Source organism: Pavona decussata, unplaced genomic scaffold (genome assembly GCF_977016875.1).
Source record: "Pavona decussata unplaced genomic scaffold, jaPavDecu1.1 SCAFFOLD_179, whole genome shotgun sequence".
NCBI classification, from domain to species: Eukaryota; Metazoa; Cnidaria; class Anthozoa; order Scleractinia; family Agariciidae; genus Pavona; species Pavona decussata.
Genome location: NW_028145589.1, coordinates 760,181 through 785,195, shown reverse-complemented (window position 1 = coordinate 785,195; position 25,015 = coordinate 760,181). Strand labels below are relative to the sequence as shown.

Below are 25,015 nucleotides of genomic sequence, written 5' to 3'. Positions count from 1 at the left end.
CGCATTTTCCATGACAAGATGATCAAATGCGCATTACAATAATTACAAAAGCACAACATGTATATATATTACGTGTGACAGCAGTATTGAAATGACGAATTCTCTATATATTCTATATCTACCTATCTACTATATTTACGATATAAGTCATTTTATGTCTATATATTTAACAATAGGAGTATTACTAAGGCCGTTGTGACACGTTGTGATTTGTTTCCAAATATTTTTTTGTTAGGTCTGAATACTACACTGTACCAGCGATGAATGAACTTAACCAGATGACTGACAGTAACGGAGATGTGTTTGTTGACGACTTTGTTGTTGGCCGGAGAGGTTATGGCCGAGTCAAGTTTTATGGCAGAACCAATGTTGCTGGACTTAATTTGGATGAAATTGGTAAGGATTTGAAAAAAGGTTTTTGTGAGAACAGGAAGGACTTCCATGTGCATTTTGTTACCTCAAATTTGTGAAATGTTTAGGAACAAAGTTGACAGTATGATGTGAGAGAAAGTAGTGCTCTGTAGCTTTCATTTGAATGGCCACAATGAAGAATTTCATTATAAAAACTCAGAAAGTTACAACCACCTTGTCCAACAAAGCAAATAATACCACGGGAAAGTACTTCTCAGTAGCTTTCATTTGAATGGTCACACTTTTGTACTTTTCAATAATCATTGTAACCCAGAACTTTTTATTTGGAATCAACAAAGAGCAATGTAATTTATTACTTTAGGATTGCATCGACAGACTCAAAGCGAGAACCACCTTGTGTGTCATAATAAACAGCACCACAGGAAAGTAATTAATGCTCAGTAGCTTTTAATCGTCATTCTTTAGGGTTTCCTCCACAGAAAGAAATTGACAAATAACATCTTAATTATTGACAACAAATATTTTTACTGTGAGAATTCAGGACAAAGAGATTCAAATTTTTCTCACTTGAATAATAAATTAGATGCTGTTATGTACTTGAAAAAAAATGTAATTTGAAATATATTTGTTGTGAAATGGTAGAATGCATTTTTTTAAAAAAAAAAAATGTTGTGGAGTTTTGGAGTGAGAGATGAAGTGAAGGTTATTTAATGAGTTAATTTAGTGGACTATAAACTAGCGACAATCCAAAACTAATTAAAGATTTGTGTCGTTTTTAGTGTTCTTCAGACGGCGTGAGATAGAGGTTTATCCAGACTCATATCCTAACAAGCCTCCAGTTGGTGAAAAACTGAACAAGAAAGCTGAAATCACTCTGGAGAAAGTTTGGCCCAATGACAAGACTTCACACAAACCAATTACAGTGAGTGATTTTTGTAGATTTTACACTGACTTATCCATGATGTTTATGAGAGAAAGCTCATTGTTTAAACAGGGACCCACTTGTCATACAGTCACCACTTCAACGTCACATTAAGGATGGCCGACAATTTTGAGCAAATGGGAAGTAAACGTATGTTGTGGAATCGGTATTTCAAGAAATAAAGCCAAACGTGTCTTGCAAAATAAGCTAGTAAGCTGTTAATAAAACATTTTGGACAAAATGTGTTGGAATTGAGCCACAAAAACAAATTAGCAAATCTCAAGCTTTATTCACAAGGTAAAAATATACGCATACAAATTTTAAATTGATTCTGTCAATATTCTATTGTTTCTTGCCACACAGACTTTGCAATGTTCACAGCTCAGTGTCTTGATGAAATGACTGGTGGCTTGGCCAGGCCAAGGTTCCTTTGTTAGTGTGGGTCCATGTTTAAATAATTCAATAAAATATTATATTTTTGCAGAGTCCAGAAAGACTGAAGCTTCAAGGATGGCAACAAAGAGTGGAAGCTGCCACAGCAAAACTTGGTGCCACTTTCCTTGATTATGACCCTGATAATGGAAACTGGGTTTTTACAGTAAGTTAGAAAAGCATTTAATTATTTCTACCACAACATTTACAGGACATAGGTGCATTTAAAGTTGGTTTATGTCAGCTTTATGATCATAAATAATCACTGCCTACGTTTGTCTGCAGGTGGAGCATTTCACACGATATGGAATGCATGAATTTCTTGATGACGAACAATTGGTGAAAAAACTGAAAAGACCTCCACTCAAACCAAACTTGCAGGTACATGAGTAAAGGGATATTCAGTGGGTACTTTATGGACATTACCATCAGTGGTATATAGTAAATATGCATATGATGTAGCTGATTAACACGCTACAGGCAAATGTATTTTGTAAGTACATTGTAAGGATTGATTTTCTAAAGTTTTCTAAATTTTAGTGCTGTAGCTTTGGGGAGTGAAACACATACATGTAAATTTGAAATCAACTCAGCAGGTCCACCCCAAAGAGATTCAAAATTGGATGTTTCAAGCGCTATCCATTTGTCAGCGATTTGCTCTGAATCTCTTCACAGTGGACAATTTACGTTATCAGGGTAAATTTATTTTTTGTTTTGTGGTGGTTCTACAAATAAAGACAAATTGGACTTTAATACATAACTATTAAGCTACAAGGAGAAAGGCAAGGTCATTTATTTTGGTGTATTACACTAGTTTTAACACATAACAAAGTTTGCTCATAAGTGACATCAATATTTTCTCAAATTTTTTGTTTTATACAAACAAGCAAAAACCATTTATTTTATTAATTTTGCAAATAAAAGCTACCTTTGCAAAGATTTTCTCTCTTCTGTATGTTGTCTTGGCAGGATGTTTCAAGCGACTCTGTGGAAAAAGAAAAACTTGAAATCTTCAGGCATCTTCAGGAGAAGAAACAGCAACTTGAAGCTTATGAGAAGGAAAAACAAAGAGCTGCTTTGTCATTACGAGACCAGGACAGCGACATGGCGGACATTGATCATGAAACTTTCCCAGGTACATGAGATATTTCTTGTGAGAGCGATATCTGGAAGCTGTGGTACTGAAGGACATCTAATTGTCCAGTACATCATCTGTCACAATTGTCATAACTTCCAAACACCTTGAATGTACAATTTGCATTTGCCAATCACTTAATTTCCATCCTGTTCATTCCATTTGTGACATTATCATGCACCTTGTATTAGATTGGGTGTGAATGGATTGTAAGGCCACTTATTTATTTATAATTCAGGTCAAGAATCTTTCTTGAAAGACCAGTTCAATGTACAATCATCCTCAGCCTACTTTGACATGTACAAAAGGCTGAGGATGAGACTTACTGTAATTAAGTTTGAAACTTACCCTAAGTTATTGGGTTTCTGACAAATCCAAAGTAAGAATTCAAGTGAAAATTGAGACTAGGTGGGCAAATATATGAGTGCACCATTGTTCAATTGTCACTACCATATACAGTGTAGATGTTTTCCTTGTTTGTGCTAATAGTCTTTTTTGAACTCTCAGGGAGAGTTTGGTGCAAATTTGTCAAGTTTACCTGGGAGCTAAATTTTCTGTCATCGCTAAGTAAAACTGTGAGCAGGATATTATTCTTCCAAACATAGTCCACTAGCCTCAACACTAACGGCTCTCCACGCTAATTTTCTTTCAGAGGAAATGTTTGAAGAAGCTGGAGGAGATGAAAGTGATGCTGACGAAGAAGACCTTGATAGTTCACCTGCCAGCCATCAGTTAGCGACAGCCCTGGGGATGAACGCAGAGCGGATCCAGGTCATGAAGGCGTCATTCTTTGCAGATCAGTCTCAACCCTCATCATTGAAGAACCTACCCAAGGAGGGCCCTTCTGTTGACAAGTCCCTTTTGAGTGCATCCTTTGGTAAAGCAGGTCATGCCAAGAGTTCTGTGTATCCTGCTGTCATGCCGCTGGGTCCTTTGCTATCTCCTAAGGTTCAACGCATCACAGATGAATCATCTGGCCCAGGACAGCTCTCACAGTCACTGTTTGGCAGCCCTAAGATAGGTAATTAACCAGACATGTAAAAGCCATGGCTAGCAGAGCACTTTCAACAATATATGAGAAATATTGAATGCCGCAGGCTTCAACTATCTTAACACTCGCCATGTAAACAGAATTTGTTTGAGAATGCAGTTCTTTGAGGCAGCCACTAGTAAATTACTGAGAGTGATAGGTTTAACACAGTACTGGTGAGACCCTTACGGTCTACATACTGTAGTACAATGAACTATAATTAACAATAAGACAGCAAGCTCTAAGTTTCTGTTGGCTCATATTTTACCCTGAGCTGGCCAGCTATCAGTGAAAATTGATAGAAACTGTGAGTGAGCCATCATAACCCAGAGACCAACAAAAAAATCATTAAAAATGGTTTATTTCTAGCAAGTTAGTTATGCTTCCACGGCAGTCTATTTAACAATTATTCCACGAGCGCGCGTTGGATATGAGATGATAGATAGCCAACGAGGCGCGTAGCGCCGAGTTGGCTATAATCATCTCATATCCAACAAGCACAAGTGGAATAATTGTTTTATTAAAAACAATCAAGAAATATTGCTAGATCTTACTGATTTCGCTGTGCAAGAATAACCAGCAGACAATTTAATGGTCGGTATTTCTCGGCCATGGTATAATTGCTCATATACCATGGCCGCTAAGCCAATCAAATCCCTCAAATTACATTATACAATGATTCAGTTTTTAATAATGAAGATTAGACAACTCTTGCATAGACAAGCAAATTGCGAGTTTGCCAAATACTGTGTAGTTGGTTGCTGGGTTATACTAATAGATAATATTGATATCAGTAAAACATTATCAGGAGAGAGGTTTCCCCTGTTTTACTCTCTTAGAGTAATTAAACTTCAAAATAATCATCCCTTGGGTGCATCCAAAAGGATGGGTACAGGGCTGTCACTAAAATTTCAAGTTGCTGGATAAATACAAGAAGTAGGCGGGGAATCAAACAGCTAGGAATTTCTTCTGGTTCTATTTTTCTTCTATTTTCCTATGAAAATAGCCGGGGGCCACGTTCTTAGTAACCGGGGGAAATCCCCGGCCCCTGCCTCTTAATGACAGCCCTGTGGGTATATTTGGGCCATTCAGGTTCATGCATAATTATGTAAAGGATAAAGCAATTCCTGAGTACCCCACTTGCTGTTTTTTTTATTTTTTTAGACTAATGTCCTCTTGATTTTGTTATAATTAACATAGTTTTTGACAGAAGTTTGTTCAAGTAAGCACTGTATTTGAATATGTTTAATTTGAAAAACATTAATTTGCTAGCATGGAAAAAAGGAAATCTTAATATCATATAATTATAAATAAAGACTTATGACTGTTATTGTTATCACTATGTATTTTATCATTGTGGGTGTCATAGCATATACTATCTGGAAACCTCTTGGGTTTGCATCCCCCCCCTCCCCCCTCCCCCAACCTTTCTCTCTCTTCCATTCCCCCATAATCATGCTGGTACTTGATCCTCTAAATTTGCAATAGAAGTAAAGAGTGCAATCATTGTATAATGCAATATTGTGTTTTGGACCATGTGTGACTGGCATGTGAGATGCTATCCCTTACACAAAATTTGTTTCATCAACTAAATGTATATGTGCAAATGCTATTGATTGGCGACGGATTGTGCATAATGGTGTTGGCCTCCTTCAATTACAGTATGATGATTACAATTCAAAGGAAATAATATTATTGTTGACTTTTCTCAGAATTCAGGTTTTTTTTTGTTTGTTTTACTGGTTTTCGAAGTGTCCAACACATTCAAATAAGTAACAAACACTGGTGTAATTCACCTGGCCTCGGTTGTTCAAAGAGCAGATAACTTTATCCAGTGGATAAATTGCTATCCAACAGATAAAGTGTATTCCAACTAATACAATTACATGCTGGATAGCGATTTGTCCACTCTTTAAACAGCCAGGGCCAGTATCATAATAACTGTGCCTTCTCTAATATTGTTTGTCATGTGAAATGCATAAACCAACTGAAAAGGCAAAAAGGAACTAAACTCTTTATAGCTGAGCAAGCGTAGCATTTAGGATTTTACTAATTATGTCAAAACATTAATCCATAATGTAATTTGTTACAAATGAGTGAATTTTTTAAAGTAGCAGTTGCAGTAAGACTTTATTATAACTTGCTGCTCAAACAACATTAGGTGACTGGTATCTTAAAGGACATGGATTGACAAGGGAAGCTAAAACATCTGTTGCTCATCTTACAGGAGTTTATCCTCTGAGACACCCTGTAGTACATGACATTACACCAGCAGCTCCACCCTCACCAATGCTGCTTCCAAGTGCTATAGGTACCGCAATGGACATTGGAATTAAAGTGGTTGGTGCTCGCAATCAGTTTGGCTTGGTCCCTAAGGAGGACTCTCTTGTCAACAATAAAGAGAACCTTGTGGGTGACGCTGGTTTGATGATGGGGCGCTCCTTTCGTGTCGGCTGGGGGCCAGGGTTTGTCTTGGTGCATAGTGGTACTCCTCTGGGAAAACAAGAGAAGCTGCCTGCAGCTCCTGCTGCCCACCCCTCCCTGATGGGAGATTTCTTGACTCAGAAGCCCAGACCGAGCAGCAGTGATGGTGCTCCAGCATTTGGTGTGACAATAGAGAAGCTTAATGTCGCATCACACTTCAGTCATGGCAGCGATACTGTGCTGGTTAGACTATAAACTTTACTGTCATATTTACAGATAACTGTGTACTTTAAAACTTACCTACACTTTATCTTGTGTTCTGTACAACCACATGCAGCATAAATTGTGATGATAATTTCTAGACTGTTCACAGTCCCCCTATTTTTCCGTGGGATTCTCGAGACCAGTAGGCTTCGATGGAGCTGCCGCCATCTTGGTTTGTAAAAGCTAGTGCGATCTGGGAAGAGTGTCTAAACTACCGAGGGGAGGGGAGCGGAGTTGGGAGGCGACGGGAAAAATAGGGAGACTGTAACAGCTTCTTACTGTCTCATGTTTGAGGGGCGTGCCGAAACTTTGTCACCTCGACTAATTGAATCAACTAAAAATATACTCCCCAGAGATAAACATGTCAAATTGAAGGAAATACGATAGTCCTCGTTACAGTACAGTTTCTGTACCATTTCGAAACAAAGTACAGTTGTGAAATAAAATAAAGTTGCGAAAGTCTTTCGAGTGAGGATAGGCATGAAAATACAGTACAGTACATCAGCTATTTCAGGAAGCAAAACAAGCACATTTCCACATAAAATTTGTTTAAGATCCCGAAAAGAGCTGGAGTTGCTAGCATTCCTCTAGCCGATCTTTTAAAAGCACATCTTGGAGTTGAAGTTGATCCACAAGATGGGAAATCTTCACGTGTTTGCAATAGCGTTTGCAACGAAAGCCATGATCAACAGCGTTTCAATCGCTATGTGTGTCGCCCCAGAGAATTGTTAAAAAAAAGTCGTCCCTACGGTTCAACATGTATCTACTTCAAAGTAGTCCAAAGAGATGGAAAACTCGGTCTGCCGCCTGCCAAACGTCCGCTGATTTTCAACCGTTCTGAACCAGTTTCGTCCACCGTATCGACCCGTACCGAGACGAATTTTACACTGAACGTTTTGTTGGAAGATGCGAGCGGCGATGAGGATGTTTGTATACTATTAGGCCTCCAAGCCGACGAGACAAACGATAAAAATCAAAACATTCCCCACGATCTTCACAACATTACACGCCAGTCGTATCCACTTTTAGAACTGGCGGTGAAAGATACATTAGTCATGCTGTCAACGCTTCAGAACTACTATTGTCTAATTGACCAATGAGGTGTTGCCGTTGCTGGTGCAACGGGCCTTTTGAACGTGAGACGGTGAGAAGCTGTTACAGTCCCCCTATTTTTTCGCTTCCTCTCCCTCACTATACTAACACCCACTCCCGCTCCCCTCGGTAGTTTAGACACTCTCCCCAGATCGCGCTGGCCTTTACAAACCAAGATGGCGGCGATTCCATCGAAGCGTACCGGTCTTGAGAATCCAACGGAAAAATAGGGGGACTGTGAACAGTCTAATAATTTCCAACAACATTGTCTTGTTGGAGAGGAGAGAGCTGGATGTGATTGGACTGATGATGATTCAAGAAAGTGTCAGTGATTTGTAGCACTCATGTCAGTGTAAATTTATGATTATGATGAATTGGATTTAATACCCCTGACTTGTGCTTTCTCAGCCATCACTAGTATTACAAAATGTCAAAATCAACAAAGGTGGATTGACTTTATGGCTAAATAAATCCTGGTGACGTGTACAGTTTTTAACAGCTTTGTGGCAGACAGTTAAGTCCTGAATTGTTTTATTTTAGGCACAGCATCAATCCGTGCTTGAAGCAGAATTACATCATGCTGTGGTGTCTGTTGAGGATGGCTGTCCTTACTTTCGACCATCGACTGACGTTAAAGCATTACATCATCACGCTGAAGTCGCCAAAAGAAACAAGGAAGCCACAGGTAACAAACAAGGAATTCTTTTGACATCTGCAGAGAACAAAATTAAATTTTCTCAGAAAAAAGTGAAAGAAAACATCACCACATGAAAATACTGCTCAAAGGTCTACAGATTCAAAAACTAATTTTTTGAAACCATTTATTTGTATATTTTTATTTTGTTGTCAATTTATCTTTATTTGTTTTTAAATTCTTCTTAACAACATTGAATGGACGTTGGCACTCTAAATTGTATTAATTTAATTTCAGCCTCAGGACCATTGAGAGACGCAGCAGAGCAAACCTGTCTGGTTTGGGATCTAGTTGTTGCTCTTTGGGGCAAACTGAAAGAAGACCAAGGAGATGAAGAAGGTAAGCAAATTGTACACACAAAGGGGCAGAATTTAAAATATCATTTTGTAAAAAAAAACTGGACACAAATAAGGTCAGAGGAAATGGCTGCTCGCTAGCTTTTGTTTGAATATTCAGATGTACTTGGATTTCATTCAAACTCAAACGTTAGAGAATAATAAACACATAATAAACTTGTTCAGCATAATAAACACCACAAGAGGTTGCAAGTGTTAATTTATTGCTCATTGTTTCATTTAAATGGTCCAACTCCAAGATTTCATTTGCAGACTCTTAATGTAACAGACACTTGTAAAGCACAATTAACATCACCACATGTACAGGAATAGTGTGCTTCAATGATCATACTTTTTACTGAGTTTGCAATAATTTTCTAGGTTTACCCAGTGCTGAAGAGGACAGGGAAGCTTATCAAAATCGTGTTGCAAGAAAAGCAGCTTTATCCAATTGGCTTGCTGAAGCTGCAAAGACAAGAATCTCCCAAGAAGTAGACACAGCTAATTTTGAGGTACTGTAAACATGTGAGATGTGATACATCAATCACGAGGAAGAGTGTTTCATCTTATTTTCAAGCATCAAGAAGTGGTTGAAAAAATGAAATGCAACTGATTTTTTTTTAAACCAACATCACGGTGTTTGGAAATCAGGTGAAACACTCTTTTGAGTGTTTTATATAGCTTCTCAAAACATTAGTAATCCCTGGAGGAACTCAAAGGAGAAAGTTGACCAGATTTTGTGATAATTAAGATCACATTCCCAAATCGCCCTTCAGTGATTTCTTTGTTTTCTTTTCATGAACAATCAATGAATTTGAGAAGTCATAATCTAAAGTCATTGTAATGGTATTTTATGGAACCTAGGGTGTTACAACTTGAAGTACCAATGTGTGTTGTGTCTCATAGGAGAAGGTGTTAGATAGGGGCTCTTGGTGGAAGTATTTGCCTTCTAATAATCTCTTCATGATAACAATATTATTACCAACAGTGTGATGTTTAATTTTTAACTCTAGTGGTACCAATGTGATGTATGTTGATTTGTAGGAAAGTGATCACTTGAAGTCTATCTTCAGTTATTTAACTGGGAAGCAGATCAGCAAGGCTTGTCATGTTGCCCAGCAACATGGTGACTATCGGCTATCGCTTCTGTTGTCACAAGTAACTGGAAACTCAGTGACGCGAAATCTTATCTACAAACAGCTCAGTGAATGGCAGGAAATGAAGGTATAATTTGTTTGTTGTAACGCGCACATTATAAGCTTCCTTCCTCATTCCACTTCTTCCATCCCCCATATTCCTCTTCACTTTTATCCCTTTTCCTCTTCCTTCCCCCATTACCCTTATTCCCTCCCTCATTCTACTAATCCCTTCCCTCTTCCTCCACCCTAATGTCATGTTTTTCCTGTTCCCTTTATCCCTTCCTCCTCTCTCTTCCCCCTTTTTCCTTTGACTTGTTCAATCATCCTTCCCACTTTCCTTTCCTCTTCTAGCTCTGCCTTCCCCCATATCCCTTAGCCCCCATCTTTCCACTTATTCTCTCCCCCATTCTCCTAATCCCTTCTCCCTTCCCTTCATCCTGCCCACTCTCATATCCCTTGTCCCTTCCCCATTCTCCTTTTCCTCCACCCTTATTCCCCATATCGTTTCTCCCCTCCCCCTATCCTTTTCCTCCTCCCCCTTTTCACCATCCCTTTCATGCCTTCTCATCTCTTCCTTCTCCCTTGCCCTTAGCCACTCCCACTCCTTCATTCCTGTTCCTCCTCACCCCTCTCCCCCTTCCCATTTACCTCCTACCAACCCTACCCCTATCGCCTTTCACTCTTGGTTATCTCTTGAGCAAATATGTTTTTCTTTTCATGTGAAGTGGAGCGAGTGTACAAGACAACAACATGATGCCTCTGTCCTAGAAATTGACTCACCTCCTTCCCCTTAAATTTTCAAGCTTGTTATTTGTAATGTGCCTCAGTCTTCTCCCTTGATCACCCTTGTTGTTTTATCATTTATTATTGGTTCTTTGGCTCTTTAATAAATCCATTATTTTTCGACTATTGTTGACGCCACCTGTCTTCCTCAACTCTGACAATTTTTTTTTTTATGACAGGCGGACACGTTCATTAGAAAGGAGAGAATAAAAATCTATTCTCTGCTGGCGGGTACAATGGTATGGCCTATGTCAGGAGATACTGGCCGTTTATCACATGTTAATGTCTGTGAAGGACTGGACTGGAAAAGAGTTCTGGCTATTCACTTGTGGTAAGGGAAAATTCTTTGTCGCTTCTTCAGGGAATAGCATAATTATTTGTGGTTAGCATATAAGAACCTGTAGGCTGAAATTTTGGCTTTTAATCTCGCTTTTGTAAGAACCTGTTGAGCCTAAAAATTGTAAGCAGGTTGTTATTTGGAAAATAAGGAAAAATACTGTTAAGTTTTGTTGCAGTGTATTGGACATAAAGAGCCTGAAATAAACCAGGGGATTTAGAGCAGGGTTTGAATTTGCCCAAAATGTAGCTTTATGAGATGTGATATGTATATTATACATAAGGAAGGAACCGCACCAGTAACTGAACTAGTTGTTGGCCAAGCAACAAGGACCTTTTCCACTTGAGAAAATAAGAAGCTACTCAAGGACCTAAATAGCCTACATTCTAAGTCGACAACGTATATATAAGAACCTTTTTGGACTATTCTCCACAATATTCTAGGGTTTATATGCGAGTTTTTACTGTTGTGCTATTTTTAAGGGCCTATCTTTAGCTTCTAACTCCATTGTTTGCTTTAAAAAGAAATTTTGTCCGGGCTTCCTAGGTATTTCTCTTCACCAACCTCTCCAATACAAGATGCTCTGAAAGCGTATGAAATTTCTTTTAAGGTATGTGCTGTAAGGTGACTTTGACATAGATAGTTCCTTGATTTACTTGTAGTATTGCCGTCTTTTATGTCGATTAATGATATGTAATTTTTCCAGTTGTTGACGGACTGCAGTTAGGTTCAACGTCATTTTATACGTCTGTTGTCATCCTTTGTGAGTGATCAGAATTCACAACCCAGAAATTGTAGCATTGATTTGGACAGCATTGTTGTAAATGAGACAGACAACAAAGGGATGCCAAATCAAATAGAAGACAGATCCTCACAGTTCGTGCGCAACTTAAGCAGTTGCGAAAGAAAGCCTGGAGAACAGAAAGAGCTCTGCGACTGACCTAGGAAGATATCGTTACTTCTGTGACTCGGGTTGGGAGGGGGGGGGGGGAGGGGTAGAAGGGGGAGGTCAGTATTTTTATAAGGTATTTGTACCCTGTCATTCGTGCACTTGTTTAATAAATACAGACTTCTAGAATGTCACCAACTTTTCTTGATTTTTCACAGGGCAGCTCGAGTAATGGTAGATACGGTGCACCGCCTCAGCCGCCATTTGTGGAAGAAGATGAGGAGGATGAAGACGATGATGGAGAAAACAGGTTTTTGACAAGGGATACCTGTTATCACTTGTTAAAACTCTACTGCAAACGGTCACACAGACTGGAAAGGCTTCTTTCTCCAGCGACCTCTACTGCTCATCAGTTGGATTTTAGTTTAAGGTATAGTCGCCCCCGCTTCATATGGCCAGTAGGAAGGAGTGGGACTGTAGTTTGGTGTTTGTGATGTTAAGTCAGTGATGACCTGGCCCAGTGGTGTGAGATCGGCCGTGGGACAGGTAGTCTAAAAGTTTACTTTTTCATAACGTTCGGGTTTGCAGTTAAGAGAAAGTGAATTTAATCGAGCCTGGTACCTTTAGAAGCTCTATTTGAAATTTCCGATGACTTTTCCCATCACGTTTTTGGGGAAGGGACTGTAACCGGAGGTTTACTGGGGACATTTGAGCTGATATTTAAGAAAAGAACGGCAGTGATCACTAGAATAGGATAAACCCGGAGTTTAGACAACGGTGAATGTTGCAACAAACGCATGCTTCCATAGAATATGGTAGAGAAAAGAAAGAGATGATTGCTAGAGTTAGGGCTTGGCTATACTAGGGAAACCTTGTTGCAGGGGCATTTTTCTTGTAAGGTGGCTGAACTGGGAATTTTAACTAGATTTCTGAAGGACAATTTGCATCTGTGAAATAATGATGTTTTTAACTTGATTCAAAATCTCTTTATTCTGTCCAGACGCAAAATTTGATTCCTAAGTCAACGCATGTTTCTTGCGTGGCTCATTGATGCATCCTGGTTTGGCCAGCCGTTATTCCTTGCAGAAGGATCTGGCTCTACAATTGATGTTTGTAAATTATTTAGTAAGAACAATAATCTTTGTTTTCTCTTGTCAGCTGGCATCTCCACCAGGTGCTTGAATCCCTTGAGTATACGCATCTTTCCCAGTACCACGCGGGTGTGTTACACGGTAGCTTTGCCGCTCAGCTGGAGGGACTGGGCCTGTGGCATTGGGCGGCATTTGTGTTGTTACATATTCAAGATCCATACAGGTAACTTTTTCTCTTAGGAGCCGATTAACGTTAACTATGGCTGTGCATTGTTTGGTTGCTGTCGTTAACGTTCATTTTGGACGGTTGCAGACATGTATGATAGTAACGTGTCTCTTTTTTTGTGTTTTAATATCTCCAGGAGAGAGCATGCTGTCCGAAATCTTCTTTGTCGCTACTGCTCTTTGTCAGCGGACCATGGGAATTTGGAGAAAGAGCGCTTCATGTTAGATGATTTAAAAATTCCCGCTGAGTGGATACACGAAGCCAAGGTAACGACGGCATTCATGTAAACTGAAAATGACACGAAATCCTTATTTGCAAAACAGAACTTTTTAAGTATATTTGAGACTGAAGAAAAAAAATTGTGTTGATGAGAAGTGAAAGTATGACTTGATATTGATATCTGTGGTACAGTAACTTCTCTGGAACAGTCTGTTTATCTTGACTCTGGAAATGTGCAAATTGTATTTTAGAAACTTGTCGAAGAATTTCAGAACAAGGCGTATGCAGCGTTAATAAAAAAGTTATAATTTCTAGTCATTCTTAGAGCTGTTTCACTTTCATAAATGATGGACATAACCATTAGTCATTGCTATCTCATATCTCCAAAAACCTCCAAATCTTGTGCCAAGCAGAGGATAAATCACGCAGTTGGAAACCTTTTCCAGTTCCAAAGCTTATAGATTTGTCTTCCCATCAGGCTCTACGGGCGCGCTATGAAGGCCGTACCCGTGAAGAAGCCTTTCATCTGGTCAAGGCGCGGCACTGGAGCCTGGGACATAACGTTGTTCTTCGCAGCCTTGTTAGTGATGCAATAATAAATGGTAAGAAGATAAGTACTGTTAGCTGTATTTCTTTCTTCTTTCTTACTCCCCTCCCTCCCCCATCGCCTCTGTAAAGTCGTAAATTGGGAGCTTAAGCACAGATGTTCGTGAGCCACGGACGGCAACCGGAAGTAGAATGTTTCCTTTTTTAGCGTGGCTTTACTCCTCACCACGAACAGGAAAAGGTCTTGTTGACGTCTGTGGCTCAACGTTACAAATGCGATGGCGTGAAAACGCTCATAACAGGGACAAATTCAATTCCCGGTTGCCGTCCGTGGCTCAAAAACGTCTGTGTTTAAGATCCCTAATAAGAATATTTCACGACCGTGAGGCTCGTTTAGTGTTTGATTCACAGGGGTTACTCATGGTATGCCTAATTGCGGCTGGAATTTCTTTTACTTGTGAGACGCAATTTAAATTTATGAACTCATCCATTTTTAGCATAAATTGTTCCCTCCAGTCACAGAAACAGTAACAACAAAACAATCCTTGAAAATCTATGCTGACTATTCTCTATTTCCCCATTATAGCGGAATATGACATTTTAAAAACCTTGCTTGGAGAACTGGAACCCAGGGATCGCAGCTCCACCGTGAAGGACTGGGCAACAGGAGGCCAGGTTAGTCAATCCTTTCCCATCCCTCCCTAACCACTTGTAATTTGTGTGCCTTGCTTTCTAGAAGCGTGTTTTTGGTGGCGTTTCCACGTGTAAGCTCTTTATGTTTTTCAGGTGTTTCTGGATTATCTTGCTCTTGTGGAAAAGTTCCAAGACATTGCAAAGGTAAAATTCATGACAACTGATTCTGTATCACAGTATCAGCTGCAAATTACTGAAAGGGGTATCGAATGGTCCCATTCAATTTTAAAGTGCTCGCAAAATTTGGCCTTTGCTCGAATTGCTCGCAAAAATTACACGGGTGCTCGCTTGCTCGTGCTCGCAAAAGTTATGCAACTGCTCGCATGCTCGCATTCTCGTTAACATGTGCTCGATTGCTCGAAATTTCGTTAATCCTATTAATAATTAAAAGAGAGATCCCGGCTAGCAGAAAATTTACGAAGTACTCGAAGTGCTCGCTGCTTGCCATCTGTATTTTTCTAAAATGCTCGCTGCTCGCAAGAAAAATTTGACAACTGCTCGTGCTCGCAAAAATAAACAAACTGCTCGCAAATGCTCGCAAAGACCATTCGATACCCCTACTGAATAATAATTCTGCCGTCTCGCTGCATTACTTACTGTGTGGAGTACGACCAACAGATCACGCTTTAAAGTTCTTACTAATTTAGAATAAACCCCACGTGACCGATACCTGCAGCAAACAGATGGTTGGCTAATGACCAGCAACGGAATCAGAAAATGATTCACTGAACGTAGTCACAAATTTTACTGACAACAGGCCGATGAAAATGTACTGCTAGACTTATTGTCATTGGCAAATCGCCCTTTGGAGCCTTCTCAGGCCGCTGAGAACAAATCGGATCAATGACTATAAACTAACGTTTCTGTAACAGCTGTTTCATTTTGAAGATGGCTTCCGTTCAGGTTGTCGAATCATCAGTTAATGCCACCATCAACAGCCCTTGTCAGAATGGCTGTACAATATTAGATAGACGATTGAGTCGCCATTGTTTTACAGACTTGGAAAATCACCATGTTAAACGGCTACGGTGCTTATAACAACTTCTGAAAATTCTCATAGGCCCAAATCGAGTAGCTCTGAAGACGAGAATGGGTTGTGAAAAACACCAGAAGCCCACCTTGATAGAAGTGGAATCCAATATCCCAGCAATACTCTTTAGAGTTAGCAATGACCTAGTATCTATGAAAGCTTGTGACCTTGTCGCAACGACAGTCATGCGAACTCAGTGTACGCGCGCTATTGCGCATCTTGTTTCAAGTCTTGCTGCCTTTGCCAAATCTGTGTATTGTACAACAGGCGATAGCAGTTTGTTTAACTCGCAGTTTTCTATCACAGGATAAACTGGTGCCAACCAAGTATGATTTTGAGGACATTCACATGGAAGTCTCCTCTCTTTGCTCGAGAATCAATAGCTTACCGTCCGACACTACCAAGGATTTGTAAGTAAACATCCAACTAGCAATTAACGTCACGTCTTCCGTCTTAGTGATAATCTCTTCGTCTTACTGCTGAACAATGTATCATTAAAGGGAGGGGTTCACGGTTCTGCGCATGTCCATGAATCAAAATACTTTTTCGCCTTTGCTCGCTATGACCCAAGCCTGTTTAATTTAATTCGTTGGTTATGAACCATTCGGAAGGGAATAGGTAACTCGGGTGGTATTTTTTTCATATGATTGCGTTATTTCGCATGCAAATAACTGTAAACACATCAACCGTGGAATAAATCCTACGGGTCAATGCTAAATTCAATATCGACAATATGAGTACAATCCACTAGCCGACTTTCTGTGAATTTTGGTCATCAGCCATTTTGCGTGGACTTATTATAGAATCTGATTACTGAAGTACATGTGAGTGGGATTTTTAAGGCCATAAAGTTGATAAGAAAGAGAATAAAGCATCTAGATTCATGCTCATGCGTTGAAATGTGAACCCCTCCCTTTTATGTAAAGAGAAACTAGTCGTTGATCACGTTTAGAGCCTGTAGATCATCTAAAATATTATCTTAGGTAATCCAAGCCAGTGGACATCCTGTTTTTCATTGTGTTTTCTTGGTTTAAGGTTATGCCAATACGACATGGCTAAGATGTGCGCGAATTTCCTGAAGATTGTCATGAAAGAACTGGTGAGTCAGCCATTTTTTTAGCTAACAACGAAGTGAGAAGTTGTGTTCGGTGATCATTGCGTCGCGCATCAACCAGGAATTTCTTCAAGTTACCAAGCTTTTCCGCGCCGCAGCTCATTTCATGAATTGCTAAACAGACGTGTCGGCAATCAATCATTTTTATTTAGAGCCTAAGCTTTATCGGAACAAACAGTTTTTTTAAAAAACGATAAGCTGAATACTAATTCAATTCATTCCGAAAAGAGAATCCTGGTAGCGCGCTTGATAGCTTCTTTGTCGTTTTTCGTGCGATGTTATAACTTTCACGTGGATGGTGTCGACCGCCCAGCGGTGATCTTCATCAGGCGACGAGGTCGCCTAAGGCCGTGTACCACGAAATTTAGCTGTAATATAACATTAAATGCTACTAGCTACATATCACTGTATGTCATCATGCTTACCATATGTGTTACATATAGTGTGTATAGGCAATCGACCCCATCTCCTAATGCGACTAGCGGTTAAGCCGTCGAAGCGTCGCGAACCACACTGAAATATAAGAAACGAACTGAGAAAGCTATCAATTCAAACAACGTTGTCGTTTCAAACCACGACAAACAACAACCACATCTTTTGTGACAATGCCCATTCCTGTGGTTTTTCAAAAGAGTCTGCCTCTATTGCAAGAGTGTAGTGGAAAGCTTTTCTCTTTTGTTTCACTTGTAGGCTGATGTCACAGATGAAGGGGAGGCTCTTTTACCCACTCACGTCCTAGCCCCTCACGTGACCAGGCTACCGATGCCCGAGGACTGTGCTCTAGCGGAACTACGTCAGCTGATTCCCAGTTACATTACGGAAATAACCGCTGGTTATTGAGACTGCAGGTATAGAGGAACAAGATTCCGGGGAAATTAGCTGAAGAACGAGGAAATGGCCAAGCTAAAATACGAAAAGTTATTTGCTTGGAGAAGAAACAGCGAATGGCAGGATGACTGAAGCCGTAGCGCGCGGTTTGAAGAACAAAGCGTCCAAAAAAGTTCAGTTTCATCTTAGAGATGACTATACGAAGCTTCAATCAATACAAGTGTTCTCTTTTAACAACATACGGACAATTACTGTGTTGGTTTCTATGTATAATCAGACAGTGACCTCACACGGGCCGGCGTGGGAGTTATCCAGGATCTTTCCGATAAATGCGTCATTAATTATAACATTGTAGATACAAACAGTAGTCGCTGAGTGATGTTATAATTCCTTTTCGCTTGAATGTTATCCCGTTGCCTAAGTCTACATTGTTTTGTAATTCTAGTAAATGAAACTAGGACAGCGAAAGGCATCTCGTCTCTACTAATTTATTACTGTAACAATCTTTAATTTGTATGAACAGTGATTCGGATTTTAATGTAAATTAATTCAGTATTTCTGCCCGTAGTTGCTCGAAAGCTGTGCGTGCCAATTCGGGATTTAAAGTTAACTAAGGTTTTGTTCCTTTTGTTCACAAGGGTTTCCTCTGCTTATTTTGATAGTTGGGTCAAAATGTAACATTAAATTGTACATCGCGAAACTGTAACAATGAATTCAATATCTTGTAGTCTTATCCCGAATTTGGCTACTCGTGCTTTGAATAACCTGTCCTTATGAATTATGTAAAGTTGTCAATAATAAAATGTAAACAACTATTTGATTGGTCAATTATGAAGCAACTGTAACCTGTTCCAATCAATCAGAGTAGATGTTGTCTTCTCAGCAATTCAGTTGGCTAACGCTATTTTCCCTCGCTTTTCGACGAGAAGAGTCCAGGCTGTTGCAAATGGCCTCTTACTGCAAGTTTAGTGCTGCTGCTACTGCTGCTACAGAATACTTTATTCTTCTGTGTTGCATGGTGATCATGGGTGTCGTTTACATAAATTAAATTAAAGTTCCAGTCAATTAAATCCTGCATGCATTTAAATACAAATAAGAGGCGATGTTGCCTCCGTCTTTCAGATAACAGTTTTTAAATTTCTTTTCGTATTGTTAAGCATTGGAATCCTCAGGCTTTGTAATATTGGGAAGCGTGTAACTAACCGCACAATTTAGATGAAGAGATGGCCGCCGTATTTAAATTCCTCAATGCTTTGCCAAAAAAGAAAAATTACCTTTGTAGGGATTCAGTTTTATCGACAAAGTGCTATTTCTCTTGCGGGAACTGAAGAATTTCATTCTGTCCATGACCATAATTTTTCCAAACCAAACTTCACGGCGAATTTTTTATTTATTTATTTATTTTTTTCAGTAAAAGAGGATTGATTGCAAGGAGCGTTTATTTAAATTATGCATAAAGTTTCTATGGTACTCCCGCCCCAAACAGAGGGGAACTGGGTGGGAGCGAAAGTCGTACACGCAGCTGTTGGCCGCGCCGGTGTATTTTTTTCTGGGGGGGGGGGGGGGGGGGGCTTTGCGGTCGTTTATTTTTGCTCTTAGCAACAGCCCAAGTTCGATCTATTAAAATTCAACCTGAAACAATAAACATCACTGCGAGGTTCTGGGCCCGGTTGTTCGAACGCCGATTAACGCTAATCCCCGATTAAAAATTAACCGAGGTTCTTATCTTTGCTCGTTAAAAATGTTTTTAAAATCTGATTTTGGGCTAATGGTAAAGAAAAGTCCTAAGTCATAACTTACAGACACAAATCTTTGGAAGAATCTTTATTTATTAGTAATTAAAGTTGAGTCAAAGTTCACTTTAATCCATGATTAAGTTTTAATCGGGCTTTGAACAACCGGGCCCTGGACAATAAACCCACTATGATTTATTCCCCGGAGCCTCGAAGTGATGTTATTGTTTCAGGCTGAATTTTAATATATCGAACTTGTGTTGTTGCTGACACTGTCTCTAAATAGCTGCTGATAAGAAATAAAAACATCCTTTTGGTAGTTGTTTTTTAAGGTCGCTCGCAGCAGTTTTTCTGGACTTAGGGCGGAAGTTTTAAAATTACAATCTCGATAAACTTCGAAGATGAACTTCGATCGCCTTCATACTACATCATCATTTCAACATATGATCAAAGTTAATTTTCTCATCAGTTTTTCTCATCGATCGAGTATTAGCTCTTTTCCGGCTGTCAATCGAGTATAGGCCGATATATTGACCGATAGCGTCCACCGAGTATAGGTCGACAGGTACCTTTTTGGACTGCTAGCAGTCCCTCCAGAGCAGAAGTCTAGTACTAGCAGTCTAGCAGTCTACCAGGGGGTCTATAGTACCTAGTAAAAAAGTTGTATACACCACCGATAGTTGACCGACGGTTCACCGATATATTACCAACACACTAGTGATGCTATCGCGACGGATTGTCGGTCGATATCCCGACCAACGGTTGAACGATGATCGGTCAATGCGTCGGCCGTATAACGGCTGATACTCGACGGATACTTGACCGCGACAGTCGACAGACGTGTCGACCGCTACATCGGTGGATACCTCCTATAAGACACAAGATCCGAGTACTGTACTTGGTCGCCGGTTTGTTAAATTTGAAGGTAACCGCGAGCAGGCTAACGTGACCGCTATTCAGGCTAAATGGAGGTCTTTTCTATTTTGGCGGTTTCGTTTCGTTGTTTCGGGTTTTAGTAGATTTATTGAATAGCATAGAATAGAATAAATCTTTATTTAAACACGGCAAAATCCGTCAGGAATATAAAAATTTGAAATAACCTAACTATCCTAAACAAAATTCAAAACCTAACTACAACTAATCTAACTAAAACCTGTTTTTCATGAATGCCGTGTATACTATAGTACTCTAACATTAAAAATGAACATAAACTAATCTTTTGAATTGACTTAGAGATCTAGCTTCTCTCACATCACAGGGCAGGCTGCTGTAGAGAACTGCTCCGCTATAAGTAAAGCTGTTTTCATGAAATAAGTTCGCGGAAACGGGACAAATAGTTTGTTAACAGAGTCCCACAGGGAGTAACGCGTTTCATTTCGTTTAACAAATTTAGAGGATAAATATTCAGGAACAAGACCATTTAAAGACTTGTATACCATTAAGGCTTTCTGTATTTTTTACAATTGACATGGGTACGAAACGTCTAAATTGCCTGGGTACCAACCGTCTTGGTACGAACCGTCCGTTGGTACCAACCATCTTGGCACGATCCGTCCGTTGGTACCAACCATCTTGGTACGATCCGTCCGTGGGTACGAAACGTCTGGTAAGCACGTCTGGCTTCGTTGGAGGCTAATTCGTGACAAGGCCCCGCCTCCGGGAGCTTGCTCTCAGGCTAGCTCATGTGCGGACGTTTGCACTCTAATGACTAATCGGTCCCCTGAAGTATCTTATCATTAAATTCAACACGATAATTGCCTCTTGCGAAAACTTAACTGGTTGCAGCTTTTGTTTATCAATATTAATAACAATATACGTGTTGGTTACAACCATAGAAAAATTTCTGGGTCGTGAAGATTGAATGCTTCGGTCAACCTCCGTTTGATGTGGCAACAGTGACAGACTGACAGGTGATAGGTTGACATCGAATGTATACGTCATCGTTTCCTTGTGGTCATTTTATATTTAAAGTCAAGCATTACGCTATTTCGGATTATTACGGAAATTTATGTAAGCGAGCTTTGGCTACAGGAATTTAGGGTCGATACGATGGATAAAAGCAGCTTCGGTAACATCATACGAGACGTAAAAGCACAACAGTTCAATAACAAGAAATTAAATGCAATCCGTACCAGCCTTTCCTGTTCGTATGGTAATCTATCTGCTGATCAAGTCGCCCAGCTTGTTAAGGAGTTTCCATTTGATGCTGAGAGAGTGAAATGCGTCGAGATTTGTGCTCCACGGATGTACGGGACCACATGCGATCAAGCAGCATCCATACTACGTGTTTTCTCGTTTGACAAATCGAAGACGCAAGCGTTGGAAATTATTGCAGGTCAAATCACCGACAATAATTTGTCCGCCTTGGACAGCGCGTTTAGCTTTTCAAGTGACAGGCAGCGAGCCAGGGAAATTCTTACGAATCGCACCCCCTCGGGGCCACGCGAATCTGGACTTCCGCCCCAGCCAGGAGTTTACCCCGGAGCAGGGCCAATGCCTGGTGGTTTCTCCGGGATGGCAGCTCAGCCTGGAGGTTTTCCTGTAGCAGCGCCTTACCCAGGAGCTTCACCTTACCCTGGACAAAGCCCCTATCCCACACCAGGATCGTTTGGAAGGGGAGGAATGTGTCCCCCAGGATCGTCTCCTTATGCACCACCTGGAGCGGCACAGTATCCGGCCGGATCCATTCCACCCCCTGGGGGTCCTCAGTATCCATTTTGAGACATTTAAACACTAGTAATAGTAAAGATTAGTAATAGTAAATATCATTAATATTGAATGTTATGTATGATAAGTAAATCTAGGATGTTTTTTATTGCATTGTGCGAAATAAATATGCGTGTGTTTCTGTTAGCTTCTCTTGAAAATATGTTTTGCGTCTGTTTTATGCCTAATGAGACATATTATTTTCCTCGCTCTTCTCAAGCCCCGTGACGTGATTCCTCAGTTGCAGGCATTTATATTACAAATGGCCGCGTTGATCTGGCCGTATATTAACAGACCGTGGACGCTAAACAAAACTACAGAACACGAGCACTGTACTTGGTCGCCGGTTTATTTAGTTTGAAGGTAACCGGGAGCAGGCTAATCTGACCGCTATTCAGGCTAAATGGAAGTCTGTTCTGTTTCGGCGGTTTCGTTTCGGTGATTATGTTTGTTTCGAGTCTTAGTACAAGCCTTAACAATTACCATACTTAACATGAACAACAGACTGTTTGAAACAAAACAACTTGATAATTCAGTGCTGCATGGGTACGAAACTTCAGTCGTTGGAGGATGCCCCCCCCCCCCCCCCCACCCCCTTCAGAGAGATTGCTCGAAGGCTAGCGCAGCTCATGTGCGGAAGTTTGCACTTTAATGACTAATCGGTCGCCTGAAGTATCTAATCAATACATTCAACACGATAATTGCCTCTTGCGAACATTTAATGGTTGCAGCTTTTCTTTCACGATCAATATAAATAACAGCTGGGGAAGCGTTCAATCCGGTCATGGAAGTTGGGTAATAAATACAATAAAATCTGCAATTCCACAGCGACAAACCGATGAGTGGTGCTGGATCACTCGTAGACCTGGATCAGAAAATTATTTGCATTGAAGTTGGGGTGGGGTGGGTGGGTTGGGAACTGAAGGTCCCGCTTCTCAGTGGTAACTTGTACTGCCGAGTATAAGGGGCTGACTAAAAAAAAACAAAGGTTGTCTTAAAAAGGAAACTAGGATTGTATATTTTGCAATGTTAAGGAAGTTGTGATGTTAGTAATTTTGAAGGTAGGACAGTGTTACAGGGTTTAGTGCGAATGCATGTTTATCAGATTATCTGGTTCATAAGCGTTAATTTCGGTCATGCCGTTTTGTTTGTTTGTTTACTTTCTCAAGTATACAGGAGTATATAGGAGTTTCTGGATTATAAATGTGATAGGGGTTAGGGTGTATTTCATTATATTGGTTCCCACTTAGAAATCTGACAACCCAGTTGTTGGATGTTGAGATGGTGAGCGAGAAGGTTGTAGTGAATATCCAAGTGGACGAAAAGTATGAATGAACAGAAAAATTTGTAATGTACTTTTCGTACAAATCTCTAATTTCAACCGTATGATAACGTAATGGTCGAGCCACACACATTGGGCAGATACAGACCTGACTCACGTTTACTATTGGATCCGGATTGCTTTATAGCTTTTACGTACGAAGTCTATACATCGATTTCACGTTCATGATATCGGATAGTGAGCTTGGCCTACCAGTGTATTCAATATAAAAAGGAAATTCATACCCGTCGTAGCCGGGACTTAAATGATTCGAGCTCATGACCTTTCTGAATCACTTTGATAACCACAATCTGTCCCGCGAATCCGTATCCCTCAAAGCGTAATTTCTTCGCAGTGAGCTATCCAATTTCAACAGTTACACTGACAGTCCAGTACTTCTTAGAAGTTATTCTCTCGATTTACCGCTTCAAAAAGATTACTTTCCTTTCTGAAAACGGCATATTTGAGTGAAATCAACATGGCCGCCAATTTGAAACCGATCCAGTTTACGGGTATAACAAAAGTTTGCCAAGTGTAGATGTTACTGCAGATTCTGGGCAACAATAATTACGGCCATCATTTACTTCTAACTTGTTTACATAGGAATTCTGCTCAGATTCTGAAGAATGCATTTTTGTAGACTGCAAGCAGTCCCTTTCTGGTTAGTCGAGATGGTGTACTCATAGCGCAGCGAGACTGGAGCGAGGAGAAATACACAAGAAGAGCCTCTCCCCAAGCCCCCTTCCGCTCGTTCGCTCTAGCTTTTTTTCGCGCTCGGCTATTTCGCGCAACCTCTCGACTATCCAGAAAGGGACTGCTTGCAGTCTAGCATTTTTGTTTTCAGTCGAACCGATTTTACTGTGATAAGTTTGGCATCAAAGGCATCCACTTATGAAGTTATATTTCTAATCGACCGATTCGAGAGTGTAGTACGGAAGTTTATAGGTGCCATCTGAGTTGAAAATCCGACATCGAAGTCTTTGAAAATTCGACGTCTGAGTTTAAAAATCCGACATCCGAGTTGTGAAAATCCGACATGAGGCATGTCTGTTTGTATGTTCGAAATATAAAGAAATGTATGTCCGATTTTCACAACTCGGTTGTCGGATTTCAACTCGGATGTCGGATTTTTACAACTCGGATGTCGGATTTCTACAAGTCGGATGTCGGCCCGGAGATGTCGGGTTTTCAAAGACTTCGATGTCGGATTTTCAACAACTCAGATGGCAACTATAAACTTCCGTAGTGTTACAGTATTTGGAAAAAAAAATAAAATAAAAAAGGTGCAGCACAACTCAAAAAACAAAGAATGTAAAAGACTCAAGGCTTGCTATCGAATGGCTGGGCAGCGACCGGGCGGCTCCTTCTGTACACATGGTGAAAAAGCTCGCTAAGTCCTCTGGGACTACGTCACTTGATTGCGCAATTTTGCAGATTTGTGTCGACGACGACGAAGCCCATTTTCCGACTCCATCGTCCCTGGCCGCCTGGCCGGAGAAATAAACCTCTCAAATTTCTGCAAGGCTGATCGGAGTGCGTAGAAAACTTAACATGACAAAAATACAGTAAACCTGTTGGTTACATGAATTTCTGTGTGGTGAATATTTTGAATATTGAACGCTTCGGTCGACTTCCGTTTTCTGTGTCATGTGACAACAGG

At 40.3% G+C, this 25,015-nt stretch overlaps 2 protein-coding genes across 4 annotated transcripts in view; both read left to right on the top strand.

Annotated features, from left to right (window-relative positions):
- Positions 1-18,410, top strand: part of LOC146463321 (nuclear pore complex protein Nup98-Nup96-like) — a 31,074-nt gene extending 12,664 nt beyond the window's left edge. For all 3 annotated transcript variants that reach the window (XM_085084630.1, XM_085084629.1, XM_085084631.1), the window contains 22 exons: positions 236-396; positions 1,152-1,294; positions 1,779-1,892; positions 2,012-2,107; positions 2,696-2,861; positions 3,514-3,882; positions 6,119-6,558; positions 8,212-8,356; positions 8,603-8,704; positions 9,082-9,212; positions 9,745-9,924; positions 10,802-10,953; positions 11,506-11,569; positions 12,067-12,278; positions 13,007-13,162; positions 13,302-13,431; positions 13,863-13,986; positions 14,517-14,605; positions 14,717-14,767; positions 15,960-16,063; positions 16,689-16,752; positions 17,458-18,410. In XM_085084630.1, the coding sequence (XP_084940756.1) occupies positions 236-396; positions 1,152-1,294; positions 1,779-1,892; positions 2,012-2,107; positions 2,696-2,861; positions 3,514-3,882; positions 6,119-6,558; positions 8,212-8,356; positions 8,603-8,704; positions 9,082-9,212; positions 9,745-9,924; positions 10,802-10,953; positions 11,506-11,569; positions 12,067-12,278; positions 13,007-13,162; positions 13,302-13,431; positions 13,863-13,986; positions 14,517-14,605; positions 14,717-14,767; positions 15,960-16,063; positions 16,689-16,752; positions 17,458-17,607 (3,343 nt within the window). In that variant the 3' untranslated portion in view covers positions 17,608-18,410. The remainder of the gene's footprint in view (positions 1-235; positions 397-1,151; positions 1,295-1,778; positions 1,893-2,011; positions 2,108-2,695; positions 2,862-3,513; positions 3,883-6,118; positions 6,559-8,211; positions 8,357-8,602; positions 8,705-9,081; positions 9,213-9,744; positions 9,925-10,801; positions 10,954-11,505; positions 11,570-12,066; positions 12,279-13,006; positions 13,163-13,301; positions 13,432-13,862; positions 13,987-14,516; positions 14,606-14,716; positions 14,768-15,959; positions 16,064-16,688; positions 16,753-17,457) is intronic.
- Positions 18,411-21,328: 2,918 nt separating this feature from the next.
- On the top strand, positions 21,329-22,207 carry LOC146463320 (uncharacterized). The gene has a single exon (XM_085084555.1). It carries the CDS (start codon positions 21,378-21,380, stop codon positions 22,047-22,049), a length of 672 nt encoding a protein of 223 aa, XP_084940681.1. The 5' UTR covers positions 21,329-21,377; the 3' UTR covers positions 22,050-22,207.
- Positions 22,208-25,015: the final 2,808 nt, after the last annotated feature.

Bases quoted from the DNA above. Each gene is read 5' to 3' on its own strand.
- LOC146463320 (XM_085084555.1), top strand. From the start codon at position 21,378: ATGGATAAAAGCAGCTTCGGTAACATCATACGAGACGTAAAAGCACAA.